Source organism: Thermobia domestica, chromosome 2 (assembly GCF_964235325.1).
Source record: "Thermobia domestica chromosome 2, izTheDome1.hap1.1, whole genome shotgun sequence".
Lineage (NCBI taxonomy): Eukaryota > Metazoa > Arthropoda > Insecta > Zygentoma > Lepismatidae > Thermobia > Thermobia domestica.
The window spans coordinates 54688239-54704387 of NC_137455.1; the positions used below are offsets into that span (position 1 = coordinate 54688239).

Here is a 16149-nt window from a genome sequence, read left to right on the forward strand (position 1 = left end):
TCTTATCGGCGAACAAAATAAACAAAGATATTATAAGCACAAAGTGTTGTTTTGTACCTCAAACATATATAGATACGAACACAAAACTGGAAAAAATGGGTTGTTTTCTTTTAAAAATCACGAATGTACTTTCTGTAGCAAAAAAGGAAGGGAAAAAAAAAAAAAACTTCGTGAAACATTTGACTTACATGCTATCTGCTACAATGCAAGAACATTCAACATTTTCCTTCCTTGAGAGCTAAACTTCAGTAACTCTAGTTTGTATCACCAAAAAATGTTATCAATGTCTGTTTAAACATATTCACCCCCTTACATAGGACTAGCAACACGAGCATTAAAGTTCGAAGAATAATTTCATAGCAACGCCTGTTAACAAAAACTAGCTGTACTAGTGTTGTTGCAAATACAGAACAATTTGATAGAACGTCCACTATTAATAATCACCTTGCACAATTCTATTTCTTTTGTTATATTGGACAGATAATACATTAGAGAAAAGAAAAAAAAAAAAACTTATCAGAAGCCCGCAACAATATACAGTAGCAGACATGAACCGAAGAAAAACTGGGTGCGAAACACAGAATTTACAAGGTATTTAATCACTGGAACCGTACATAATGCACCCATATAATTTGTCCAGACTATACACTGATACAGTTTCTTTTTTTAAAAATTTCTCTTATATAATTAAATCTCTCATATACCATACTTTTGAGTACACTCACTATAGGTTTTATTCAATAATTTATAATACAATGTTTACAAGTACGTTTAATTTATGCTATTTTTTTATTCTTCTCTCTCTCTCTCTACACCTTTGATTACAAATAGGTAATTCCTTAATTATCAAGCATGCCACACTCATACAATATGAACTTTATACATAATTATAATCTTCAAAACACATACAACGCATGGAAATATAGTTTTGCCTCCTCTTCTAAATAATAAATCACACATTCCATGATATCATTTTACTTTCTGAAACCACGGGAAAGCGAAAGTATACATAGTACATCTCAGTTCAGCAAAGATTATGCAACGATTTATTATATTAATAATGTTTATATTATTTAAAAAAAAAAAAAAAAAAATGTGACAACTTTTCCGTCAATACTGCAATAACTCATATATTTTTTATATATATTTATATTTTTTAACAATTCACTAATAAATATAAACAAATAATTCAAAACTACTTCTAGCGCTAATTCAATTACTTATTTATTTATTTTTACTTTACTTTTGAGAAAAACTGTCACCAAATGTATTCGTGTATACTCTAGGATGTCAATATACTTTTTTCTTTTTTTTTTTTCACTATACAATATCTATTCGAAATTCCGAGAAAAAAAAATATGGGAAAGGATGAGTGTTGGTTATCTAATAGTGTATATATATAATTAATCACGATATGCAAACTCTCCATTGTTAATCAACTTTATGGAACTCCTTGTTGACGTTTTGGTTCGGTCTAAATGACGTACATTTTTCATAAATATGAATCCACATTCAATGTTATATCCAAGTACATACCATAATACTTATTTGCAGTTTATGAATTCTAAATCTGCAAAGGCTTGAAAAACTTCATTGCCACGTTTATTTTTTTTTAACATCAACTTCGACGTCTGCTAGTTTCTCGTTTTCACACAATAGAAAGATTCCATTACACTTTGTCCTCTTTTCTCGGAATGATTTTTTTTTTTTTTTTTTTTTTTTCAAGTTATAATTTGAAGTTGAATTAAGACCTACTTTCATTACTAATAATATCTTTTCTTTTACTTTTAAGAAGTAGGAAAGGAATGAGAATGTGGAAACTTGGGAAGGTTCTTCTAGAGCTAATCTTTCCCATTTGCATCACGTACGCTTGACAAATTCGTTGATGGCAACTTCCAATTGCATTTCATTCTCCGGATTTTCAATTAATTAATTAATTAATATATTCATACATACGAGCACCATATAAGCACACATACAAGCACGCCAAGTATTCTCACACAAACCCGCATACGTACTAGCATCCATACAACCATTTTCTCAACTTCAAATAGTTATATTTTTCTCTCTCTTTTTTTCTCAAGAAAGAAATAAAGATTAAAGAGCTCAAATAAGAAGCAACTCCAGGGTCCATGTTCAGAATCCTGAAGAGCTATCTGCAACCACATGACTCATCCGATCGTTTTGTTTCCTATTTTCTCCCTTGTATCACAATGACTTTTTTAATATTATATTTATATATATATGTATATATCACTCTTGCTGGAGCAACTACAGGTATCATAAAGCACAGTTGCACCTCTTTACACGAACAAGGAATACACACATACTGGACCTAAAATATAAAAATACATATATATGGATTACTTACATATTTAATAAAATTTTAAAAAACTTTATATTCTATACATAAAAGAAGAGTACTAATCGTAAACACTACGCCAAATTTCATATTGAATCTTTGTCTATTTACAGAATCCAAAGGCAGTGTAAAATTAAAACTGCAAATTGCAGTGTCAGTTTATATATATATATATATATATATATATATATATATATATATATATATATATATATATATATATATATATATTAACAATACTATTCCATACATCGACCTGAAACGAACTGATTTTTCATTGGGAAGGTTGTAGCTATATTTTAAGTGACAATTACAGTAGGACGTCGATAATCCGTACGTCAAAAATCAGAACGCGGTACCTAGAAGCTGTTTTTTTTTTTTTTTTTTTCATTTTGTCTTAGCGCTAGCGATAAACAAACAATAGGGTTGTCCATCGGCGTTCTGTGAAGTCAGTGTTTTTACAAAAGCTCATTCATATGTAATTGTTTGTCATACATATTTTTATTTTTACTTAGGCCTATACAAGTTAAGTTTTAACTGTGAGTTACAAGAACAGTGTAATTTAGTGTATGAACAAGTTCTTCAGAAACATTAAATGTAAGTAGCCTTACGTACGGTATTGTAATTACTGCATGTACTGTATAACCATTGTATCGATAGAAGGGCATACCGTACAATATATTTAAGTCTAAATAGCATTTTCTTGGTCATTTTCGAAAATTCTAGCAATTTGAAAAACCGAACTACCTGTGATCCCAATTAGTTTGGATTTTCGACTTCCTACTGTATCTACAACCGAAATCGAAAAGTGATGTTTTCTTCCAAAAATCATATTCAACGTCGAATTTCCACTGAATGTTAATCAACCCTGTTTAGACTCCCTACCAAAAACGGAAGTCAAAACATGTTCATGTTTACTAGTAGAAGCCAGTATACAAGTTATTGCCTGTCCCATTCATACTATTATTATTATTATTATTATTTAAATCCGTGTCTTGACAATGCTGAATTGCAGCCAACGAAAATTTGACGTTCAGTATGATTTTTGAACTAAGCTGTAAACGGATACAGAAGAACAAGGGTAATGCCTTTTAAGAGATATATTTTTGTTGAACATCATGTACAAGTTTGGAGTCATACAACTCAAAGTCTCAAAACGTATAAATCCTTACCTAGCATGCACAGCTGTCCTTATTGGCTTGCTGATCATTGATCAAAGTGTTTCTTCCTGGTTGAGATGGTTTATGTTGCACGCCTGATTCCGCAGCATTCAGGTCCAACCTAAAACAAACGTTAAGATGATAAGTAAGAGGTTAGATACTGCATTCGCCATCAACGTTGCACGTTCTCTATTAATCTTGGCACGTTCTCTATTAATAATGAATTACTTACTGTTAACTGGGTCTTTCCGAACATGCCAAGAATTGTCATTTCAGGTCAATTTGCTTCTTAATTTACTTGCAATCTGCGCTAGCCATGTTATGTATGGAACTGAACACAGCGGTTACATAATCAATTTTCTTATTTAACATCTTTTTTTTCTATTTTCTATTATCTATTTTCTTATCTATTTTTTACGGATTCCAAATGTAGCAAGATATTCAAATTTTATATTTTAAAAAACTTAAATCTTTATAATGTTCAACGGTTAATACCCTTTAGGGTAAAGAAGACTGATGATTAATGAAAATGAATGATTTATGAAAGAATTGGTGAATTACAATGTGGAAGAGAATTTGAAGAAAAAAATGTAAGCGATATTGCGCATCACATGGACAATTAATTAAATGAATGATTATGAAATGAAACAGAACTGAATTTTTAATTTTACGTCAAACGTTTATATCCTTCACATAGTTCAAACTAAAATTATGATATTGATTTCCTTGAATTTCGATGACTGAATAAGTCAATTTTCCCTGACACGCTACCCCGTGAACATTATCACTTATGGTCAGGTTTAGATGATATTCTACTACTCTACTTCTTCTTCTATTATTATTATTATTATTATTATTATTATTATTATTATTATTATTATTATTATTATACTAATAATAATAATGTTTCCACCGTCCCCACTGCCATCCAACGCTCTCCTTTATTTTTCAAATACATTATAAGCTTACTTTCTTATTGTTAATATTTATTGACTCCAACTTCCTGTATTTGAAATACGATAAAGCATTTGTACTCACCAATAACTGTGCACTAACGACATATTTTATACCTCGGCATTCTGAGTATAAACTTAAACACGTAAACATATACCATAATTGGGCCTATCTCTTTGATTATCTCCAACCAACAAACATTTTTTTCTTTCTTCCGTTGCATCTGAATTTTTAAAATTTGATTTGTTGTTCTTACAAAACTTTAAGTGAAGTCTTTGGAGGTTTAAGTCAAACGTTTATGCCGGTTAGCTTAAAGGAGACGGTGATGATGAGAAATGAATGAAATGACGGAATGAAGAAACTGGGAGGAAACGAGAGAACCCCGAGAAAAACCATGCACACTGTGTTTGTCTACCACAAAGTTCACTTGGCGCGAGCTGAGACCGAACCAAGGATCTCATGTATCAGGGGTGAACGCTCTACCATTGTGCCACCTCAGCTCTTCTTTTAAAACTTCAAGTCGCATCTTTATTTCTAGAGATAATCATTTGTTTATACCGTTTTTTTTTTATCATCATCTTTTTCGAATCTGCAATGATTCTTCGAGTGTTCCTCATATCCTCCGTGAGTACCTCTAAACCTTGTTACGTCGCTTGAGTTACAGGAACTTTCTGAATCAGGATTTCCACTTCTCTGTAGGGTCCGAATCCCTTAACGTTTCCAGGTTTTCTACGTCACGATTTACAAATTTCCACATTCACATGTAATGTAAAGATGCAACTACATTTTTTTTTTTTTTCGACCAGGGAGTTCCTCATCTACTATGCATATACATGTATGTAGTGTCCGTATAAGTAGAAATTTTGCAACACAAACTAATTTATTTTATAAAATAACCCCTTGTCAAATAGCTTACAAATCCGTACTTAAAATTTCCCGACTTTTCCAGGTTATTTTAGCTTTTCATTAAATTCGCTGACTTTTCCACGATTTCCATGTCAATAAGAACCCTTGAATACTTTTGTAAAACTTAATTGCATTTATCCTGACTCTTTAATGTGACATACAGCAATTTCCCTAACTTTCAGGATACTGGAAGGCATTCTTAACTTTCCCTGACCTCAGATTTTCAAGGCTAGTGTGAACGCTACTTTAGGCTAATGAAGATGGATGATTAAAGAAAGTGGAATGATTATAGAAAAACTGGTGGAATGAGAACGAGGAAGGAAAACGAGAACTCCGAGAAAATCCACGAACACGATGTTGTCCACCACAAATTCACGTGAACCGGGATCGAACTATAGACTCTCGAACCAAGGGTGATGATTATAAAAGAATTAGTGGGATGAGAATGAGAGGAAGTGGGAGAACCTGAAGAAAACCAACGGTAGGGTTTGCCCAAGTGGGCCCAACCCGAACCCGGACCCAACTGAAAAAAAAAAAAAAAACTTTAGCTTTTTGTTAGTATATTATTGGTACAACTAAGGTGATCACATTGAAAGTGATTTTTATCAGATTTTGGACTTTCCTTAGGCGAATTAGATGCTTTCATGCTAAAGTATTCAAGAACATTCAACGTTAGACTAGGGCTGTGCGATATGTCGATATATCGATATCGTCGATATCGATATCATCTTATATCGATCATCGATATCGCAAAAATATCGACGTCGATATATCGATATCGTCGATATTCGATATCGATATCCGATATTGTCGATATTCGATATCGATATCCGATATCGTCGATATTCGATATCGATATCCGATATTGTCGATATTCGATATCGATATCCGATATCGTCGATATTCGATATCGATATCTGATATTGTCGATATTCGATATCGATATCCGATATTGTCGATATCCGATATCGTCAATATTGGTGTTTCACACTTCCTCGAAAAAATTGCGGCAGGTTTTGCTTTATATATATATAACGCTTTTTGGCTCGCGATAGTAGCTGCATTTGCATTTCTTAACCGAATGAAACCAAACTACACGATACTCGTATGAGGCAGGAAAACGCCCCGTTTCATGAGTCAAATTAATGTAGGACTTGAGGACTATGCTTCCCAACATTCCATGTTAATATTTAGTTTTCTCTTTTGACTTCATTTCTTAACAGAATGAAGCCAAATTTACAGAGGATTAGTATGGGTTAAAAATTTGGTTCCTTTTGAAGATAGTCCAAATCGGCGGTGGTGGGGTAGGGATGTTTCTACGTCTACTTAATCAACCTAAATATTGTGTATTTAACTTATATTATCGGCTACACTTCTTCACCGAATCAAACCAAACTTTGTGCAAAAATTGTTTTGGGCAGAAATGATGTTCCTTTCGAAGATAAAGCCAAAACCAGTGCAGACACGGGGAGCTATGCCTTCCAAAATATTTCTCATCATTAACATGGCTGCATTCCTTAATCGAGTCAACTTGATATCCTCACTACAATTAATGTTTGTGCTGTATTGCCATTGCGAGTGAAAAATCAAATGCCTGTGCTAAAATTTGCTTAAATCTAAACAGACAGGGAAACAAGAATTAACTAGTTTTTTTGTGCAAAGTAGTAATTTTCCGTTTATTTGTATGTGGTTACTAGATGTAAGTTGAGCCACATAACTCAGCCCACTAAAACAAACAAAAGCCTCCATTCTGTTATTTCACTACACAGACCTACATATTCTGTTTAGGTAGTATTAACACTTCCCTATTTCTTTGGATTTGCTTAAGTATTAGAATATGCATTATTAGGTGCACTGTTATTAGGAATGACTTAAAACCTCTCTAAATTAATTTCACAAGCAGAACTGAATAATGATATAGGACGTAAGGTTTAGCCTAAATTTAATAAAAACATGAACACTTTTAGGTATGAGTTTGCACAAAACCAATAACAAGAAACCTCTTAAGTTCATGTTCACGTCTTTGCGTAAAGCTCTTTAATACAAAAAGATTATCAATTTAATAATAACATGAAAGATATCTCTATTGATCGCGTGCTTTTTTTTTTAATTGGATATTAAAATAGAATACTACAAAATAATAAGTCCAAGTGTTAAATTTGCAAAACTAACGGATTAACTTAGAAGAACACAAACAGACACATCACACATACAGAGAAAAATGAACAATAACTGTCTTGATTAGAAATATGCCTATTAACACTGAGTTTTCAACTAGAAATGTATGATGCATTGAAGTTCATGACACTGCTATTTAGGAACGAGCTCTTTTGTTCATGGAAAGAAAATCAGTTGTTTCGCATGTTCTGCACTAACTGTAAGTGAAGTATGAGCATCAGTTACGATATTGCATCCACAACTAAATACTCTTTCCGATAGAACGCTGGTACCTACACAAATACTTACGAGCCAGAAGAGCTAATTTTGGAAATTCACTGTCATGAGATTTCCTCCAGTGAAGGAGGTTTTCTCCATATCTGTAGGCAGTGGTGCTATTCTAATTTTTGGTGACTGGTTATATATATATATATGAGAGAGAGATAGTAGATGGATACATAGAAAGATATATCTCTCCAGTGGCGTAACTAAGGGCTAGGGGGCCATCCCGCAGACAACGTGGAATGGGGCCCCTTTTCTATGTCCTATATCACAATTTGGGGGCCTCGTGATGGCCTGGACCCCCGCAATGCGGGGTCTGAGGGGCCCTTATTTACGCCCCTGTCTCTCTCCCTCTCTCTTAGGAAGCAAATCATGCAAGATAGACAAAGGCAAATTTTTCACTGGATACCACAAGTGACAAGTAGAGACCTACACATCAACCTAATATAAGGTGTTGTGACGAAATTAGGTAGCACTGCGAATATCTTGGAAACGAATTATCCAAAATAGATGTTTGTCAAGAAGTATTGGAAACACCTTAACCCAGCAATGGATCAACAATTATTGATAATGGTATGTATGCGTTTCAAATGTAAATAACACTCACCACTGCACTCATGTGATCCCAGTTTGCATTCTTGATATCTAACCAGCCCATTTGAAATTAAGAAAAAATCGCTTATTCCTTATTCTGAGAGATCATATATCTAACCCTGTAGCTGTAAGAATTTCTAAGAACAAAGCTAAATAAACTGAAACTTGCTCGTTCTTGGGTATAACTGGATAAAATTTACTGTTATGCCTGGGTATAACAAATGGTTTATCAAACTCGAAATATATTAACGAACCGGTGCGAACCGGCTGAATAGCACCACTGTCTGTAGATGGCACTGAAAGATATGCATCGATTTCCTGTTGCAGTGAGGCATCAAATGATTAGCACAAAAGAGAAACGGGGATTCCCCGATTTTGCTTTTGTTGATCGGGTGTCATTCGTCCATATCTGAAATGAAATGAAATTTTTGAGTTTTACGTCCAATGATTATGCCGGTTAGGCTAAAGGAGACAGTGATAATGAGAAATGAATGAAAATGATGAAATGAAGAAAGTGGGAGGAAACGGGAGAACCCCGAGGAAACCCACGCAACGGTGTTTGTCCACCACAAAGTTCACTTGGCAAGAGCAGGGTTTGAACCGGGGACCTCTTGCACCAGAGGTGAACGCTCTACCACTGAGCCACCACGGACCCTATCGTCCATATCTGGATCAAGTATTGTTTGTGCGTGAGCTTAAAATACAACGCACGCACGTGTTATGCTATAGACAGAACCTCTCTCTCTCTGAAACGCATACCGCCACACGTGCACATTCACAATCGCACATACATAAAATAAACACCTACACACAAATAAAACACGCATATTCTATGTCACCCTGTTTCACTCTCATTACTTCCGCAATGATGACCAATATGATAGCTGAGAAAGAAATTAAATGACTATTTTTATTAACTTTTTTCTGAGGAAAGACTGGTGGATTAGAAGGAACACAAGTCTGTTTTCTGTGACTAACAAGTATTCTGAGATATCCCCCATTGAAACGTTTTGAGACCAGATTGTATATATCAACAGGAATATTCAAGACCAATCAATATGTTGAATATCCATATTTGATGTTCTCGATATCAATATTAAATGTTGTCGATATCGATATTCGATATTGTCGATATCGATATTGTCGATATTCGATATCGATATTGTCGATATCGATATTCGATATTGTCGATATCCGATATCGATATTGTCGATATCGATATCCGATATTGTCGATATCGATATTCGATATTGTCGATATCGATATCGATATTGTCGATATCGATATATTTATTCGATATCGATATCAGAAAAATATCGAATGTCGATATCGAAATTTCGATATCGCACAGCCCTACGTTAGACCTATATAAAGTTCTGAATGCACTGAATGAACAAAAAAGCTTACATTAGTTTGAGATAATGATAGAACAAATTAATGTATGGATTATGCTTACGTATAGCCTATTTGAAGTAAAATGTGCAATTTTATATTTTAGAAAATACTTTCCATGAATAGTGTGCTTGCCGACTCGGCGACGCCAGGAGACGTTATCCATTATACATTTGACGAGTTTAAGGCCATAGGTGCCTGTACTACCAGTAAATATGTAAATACATTAGTAAAACTATTAGTATTTTTCATACATTTGATGATAATACAAGTTTTCTTCTGTAAAATTTGGTTTTCCAACAACAGTACTTTAGTTCCATCATTAGTTGCTACTCTTCAAATAAACATTCTGTAGAATCAACACCAGCAATAGCGTAAAAATTATTGTCAAATTTCAGAAGCTTAATGCTCGGAGTTCCGAAGACTATGTAACTCTACTATTTCAAGTGCTGAATTTAAACTTCCGTACTAGTGGAAGTGCCGATGTACAGTAAAGAAAGCTGCATTTTCGGGGAAAACCCGTCGTGAAAGAAGTTCTCGGGAAATTCCCGCAATTGAACGCACAAAGCATCGGAAGTGAATACTTCAACAATAAAACTATTTATTTTAAGCTGAAAGGTATTAAGACACTTTGAAACATTTACTTTATAAAATATGAATGATCTCTCTGTTAATTGTTTTAAATTCATTTTCGGGAAAGAACCATCTTGCTAGTGCTAGGAAAGTTCCCGTAATTGAACGCATCAAGTATCGGAAGTGAACTTCAACAATAAATCCATTTATTTTACGCCAAAAAATATTTGCCATATACAGTGGCGGATCTAGAAGGTAAAAACTGAAGGGGGGGGGGGACGCCAGAATCCAGAGTACGATAGGTATATCATGAGTTTACTTTAAACTTTTGAAAATATACATAAATAATAGCTTAAATTATTTTTGTTACTCAAAAAACTGTGGGGCCTAGGCCCCCGGCCCTGGCCTAGATCTGCCACTGCCCATATTAAACATTTTGAAACATTTATTTTATAAAACATGAATTAATATCTTTGTTTTAAATTAATATATTTGGTATTCATATTTGGCGAACGTTACTAAGGCTCTTGACTCGATCTACAGTTATTCCTTTGTCTGTCTGTATCACACACACAGTACAGGGTACAACTTTCGGTCTTTTAAGTTTAAATTTTCAGGGTACAAGCACGAGACACACTAAATTTTCTCTATAGATTTTGGCGGCATACCAACGTAAAATTTCAAAATGGCTTTATTTATTTATTTTTTTAAATAGTGGGTATCCACGCTACAAAGCGCAATTTTCGGTCTTTTAAATAGAAATTTTCAGAGCAGAAGCACGAGGCACTCTTAATTAGCTCTATGTATATATATTTTGGCGGCGATCCAACGTAAAATTTCAAAATGGTGGCCATTTTTCAACTAGCGGGTATACACGCTACAGGGTGCAATTTTCGAACTTTTAAGTTGAAATTTTGAGGATAGAAGCAAGAGACATTCTAAACTTGCTGCATAGATTTTCTCGGCGATCCAATGTAAAATTTCAAAATGGCGTCCATTTTTTCAAAACAGTAGTGAACAGAAAATTATTGTAAATTACGACAATGACAGTCTTGAAATATAAATCACAAAAAAAAAAGCCCAGCTGGGTTGGGTTTTTTCAAACCCTGACCAACGGACATGATGTTACCACCAGAAACTCAGACTGTCTAAAACAAACATGAATTTTCGGACCAAAAGGATGCGCTCTACTACTGAGCTAGCGCTACTATCCTGGAACACAAAACACCGTAACAACAATAAAGCTACAAATGAACTTCAATGAAATCTTTCAGTTTAACGTCACACAATTATGTGTTTTAGGGTAAGGGAGACGGATGATTAAAGTAAATGAATAATGTTGGAAGGACTGGTGGAATGAGAATGTGGGAGGAAGCGAGAGTACCTCGAGAAAACTCATGCACACGATGTTGTCCACCAGAAGCTTACTTGGTCGAGGATAAAAGCACAGACCTCATGCACCAGCTGCAATCGCTCTACAACTAAGTCACCACACCCCCTATAAAGTTACAAGAAATGACGATGCAACTTAATATGGTAATATCATCGGTAGATAAACGAAAAAAAAAAAAATGAAATGAAATCTTTGAGTTTTACATCCCACGATTATGCCGGTTAGGCTAAAGGAGACGGGGATGATGGGTAATGAAGAAAGTGGGAGAACCCCGAGAAAACCCACGCGCACGGTGTTTGTCCACCACAAAGTTCACTTGGCGGGAGCTGGGATCGAACCCGAGACCCCTAGCACTAGAGGTGAACGCTCTACCACTGAGCCACCGCGGCCCCAGGTAGATAAACGAAAAAGCTTTGTTGCAAAAAATGCCACAATTCACAGAAGATGTCTATGTTCTCAGTAGTCAGATCACTGAATATCCCGGAAGTACCAGTGAATAGACAAGTGTGTTATTGATGAAATGCGGTTATGTATAAATTAATATTCCTTACAGCTCATATGCCTATTTTCAACTTTATGTTAGATTAAATCAAGAATTTAGTTTCTGCTATATGGAAATAAAACATATTTAAGGTTTACCAGTAAGAAAATTTACTATGCCTCCGTAATTCAGATACAGAGGTTGATACGTTTTCATCCGAATAAACTGAAGACGCTGCTTAACTACTATACTCTACTCCGTCATTATCCATCACGCTCGAAATGATGGCCATGATATGGACCTTTGCAGGACAATGTAATTTCCAATGCAAATTTGGTTGCAGTTGTTTCAGGAGATACTGTCCACCTCTGTTTACAGGCTTTCAAAAGGCTACTTACTGTGCGAACCGGACGTGATGAAAAGCACTGTTTAAGAAGTAAAAAATACCAGGAACAATGGACATTTCCACTGATTTTTTTTATTGTTCTAAAAAGACAGAAAAAAAAAAACACTTCAGAGCTCGCTGATTACAGAGTACTCTTTTGCTCATGCGATAGTTGTAACTAGTCGAAATTTGCGATTGAATTCCGGTCTGCTACTCGTACGCTTAAAACAATGACCACCATGTCCGTACGTCATGCGTCAGTACAGGAAATACTGGCCGCGTCGCTCACTACGGAAATGGCTTAGCGAAAGATCCGATACATGGTTTTTAAAAGTGTACGACGCTGCTAATAACACAAAGAACAAGAATAGTAACAGAATTTAGGACTTCTTTAAAGAGAAAGCTATTTGTCTATTTATTACCAATTATTTGAATATACTTTAATATTTTTGGACAAAGTTGTAGTGTACTAATTTGTAATATTATTGATATTGTTTGTAACTGAGGTGATAAACTAATTAATGTTCTCATGTTTGGGTCACCGACAGACCTTACTAAGCTAATTTTATTCATTCTTAAGAAAAAATCAACAACATAAAAGCATAGTTATTTGATAGTAGAGTGCTAATTTCTTGTATGCAATTTTGTCGTGGATTCGAATAGTTATGCGTTCAGGAGAAAGCCCCAGGAAATTAACACATGGAAAAACATTTCCACAAGTAAAACTAGCCTAAATTCTTTACTGAGTTCAACACAAGGACGTATAAACTGAAGATTATAATCACATTCATCAGTGCTATTATCGAACTACTTTGCACATTAGCAATATTATTTTACCAAAATATCTTCGCGCTTACTGTCGTTTTCTTTATCCTATGAACCATTAACTCGTAAATCCTTTATATTAATCCATGTGAACATTTACAGATCGACTGAAGTGTTTTGAACACACGAGTTAATATTTAAACTAATAAATAGATACAAAATACAGTAATAACGAACTAGTTACAATTGACTTATTACTGAATAAAATAAAATGAAATTTCCACTTTTACGTTCTACGAATATGCCCTGTAGGCAAAGAGGGACCGATGATTCATGATTGTGAATGATAAAAGAATCGGTGGAATGGTCATGTGGGAGGAAACGTCAGAATTGCAAGAAAACCCATAGACACGATGTTGTCCACCACAAACTCATATGGCCTGGGCTCGAACCAGGGACCTCTCACACTAGAGGTCAGCGCTGTGTCCTTTGATAATGAATGTTTGTGATATGTCATGATGAGCAATAAACTCAATATTCTGCTCCATATAAGAGAAATCAATCTACACGGACGAAACTTAACAAAAGGCCGAACTCTTCAAACGTTTGCTTTTATGATTTTTTACTTTATTTATTTATTTTTACTTGTGGATCTCGGAACAAAAAACGCAATATTTTTACGATATACCAAACATTAATCACCACAAAGCTGACGAAAGAAAGAATATAAATAAACTTATGTTCGTATGCTCAGAACACTATTTCGTATGAGGTTATTAAAACGAAAAAGTTGAAGTTTCAAAGTAACAACACATGTAATACATAACGAATTTCTGTCAATTCCTCTTGTGCAGGCTCGAAAAATTCTGAGCGCCACTAAGTTAAATCCAAAATAAAATTATGTAGGCCCATGTATAAAATTGTATTATTATGGTGCCTAGGTTTGAGAACCGGCGCCTAGGTCCCAAGAAAAATTTTTGAGCACTTATCTTTTTTATGATGCTCTTTCAAGCAGCCTAACCATCTGTCTACATCTATTTACTACAGCTTTCTTCAGCTTCAAACCACCGCGATGACCACAAAAGCATTTCCATTGTAGAAATGAAAGTAAGCCGCTATAATACGATTTTTATAGCATTAAGATAAGAATAGTTATAGCAATGGTGTGTGGTGACTAATTGCTAATATGTACAGTAAATAGTAGAAAAATGTAAGGATGTAATAGGATATGAATTTTTAAAAAGGGATTAAGAGCTTTTTGGTGCAGAAAGCGCTTATTTGTAGCCGTATAATAGCATGGAGATTTATGTCAAATCTTCAAAATAAAGAAAAGCCGAAATATGGTGGTCTAGATACTCTCGATCTGTGTGCGACTTAATTTGAATTAATAAAGTACTCAGACTTCTAATGCTTTTAGTGTAATACAATAATAAATTAATTCTGCTTAAGTGTACAAGTATCTAAAATATTTGTAATGATAGAACATTACAAACGATTTTTGATGTATTTTGAACTAGGAAAATACGTCCTATTAACACGTTACATGTATATACAATACGTATATTACTTATTTTGCCACTTTTCCTTTCACTATTCCACTAAATTTATTTGTAATTTGCAGTAAGAAACTGCAATATGAACATATTCCCTGAAGCTCACAGAGGCATACAGATCTGTGACGTCATCCCTGCTTTTGTTGCCGTGACGTAAGCAGTTGATTTTTGCATTGTTTGAAGTATTGTATCTCCGTAACGAAGAAATATTTTTCAGAGATTTTGGCATATGGCATATTGAAAACTAGTTCTACACGAAGATGTCTTCAAATTACAACCTTTGGTCATAAAAGAAATGTCCATTCTTTCTATAATAAAAGCCAGGAACACTCATAGAACCATTCGCGAAATTTTCTTTGAATTGACACAAAGTTACATCTGTCTTTCTCGTGAACAACTCTGTAGGTAATGGCCCGTACGTAGATCCATACTTCGTCCACTGTCATAAAAAAATTCCAGCAATCTCCAGTGAGTTGTTCCTCACACAGTCTTCTGCCTTTGATTTTTCAATCGTAATGTTAACGCATTGCAAGCTGGCCTTGTGGACAGTTTTCAGCCTCAATTTGTGATGGATTGCACGATTCACTATGGACTACTTGTAATTGTTCGGCAACAACACGCTGTGGTGACGGATTCTCACAGGCTGACATATCCCAGATCATCTTTAGCACAGGTTTTGTGAGTTTCATTAGCGCCCTCTTAGAATGCAATGTCGTTGGTGCTGTGGATTGTGGAGGACGCTGCTGTGCATAACGATTGATTCTAACAGTAACAGTGATCCGTCCTACCATTCAGTCCTTGTTCTGACACTGTTCTAATATACGAAAAATGTTACATTTGAATGGGACAGAGTCATGACAAAAGTGATTTTTTTCGGTGGCATTTTGTCCACTACAATTTTACTCTGTTACACAACAGCTGAGAAATTGATACATGTGCGTACTCTTTAGTTGTTACGTGGAACCCGATTTGACAGGTGTCTTTGTCTGCAAGTTGTTCACATGGAAACGGATCAACTCTTACATGTCTAGGTATAAGTTATGAAATCTGAAAGTACTATTGCATGAATTACAACATATCGCAAATAATAAATTAGAAGATTATCATTTGAATTACATTAATATTCCCTTACTAATAACAACTACATCCTCTACTATATATATTGAAAATGTAAAACTACAACTAACTGTCT

The 16149-nt window shown here is 34.6% G+C and overlaps 1 protein-coding gene across 1 annotated transcript in view; it reads right to left on the minus strand.

Annotated features, from left to right (window-relative positions):
* Positions 1-3534: 3534 nt before the first annotated feature.
* Rab14 (RAS oncogene family member Rab14) overlaps positions 3535-16149 on the minus strand; it is a gene marked incomplete in the record, with an annotated part of 55281 nt that continues 42666 nt past the window's right edge. The window contains 1 exon segment of the mRNA XM_081741542.1: positions 3535-3643. Coding sequence (XP_081597668.1) covers positions 3535-3643 — 109 coding nt within the window.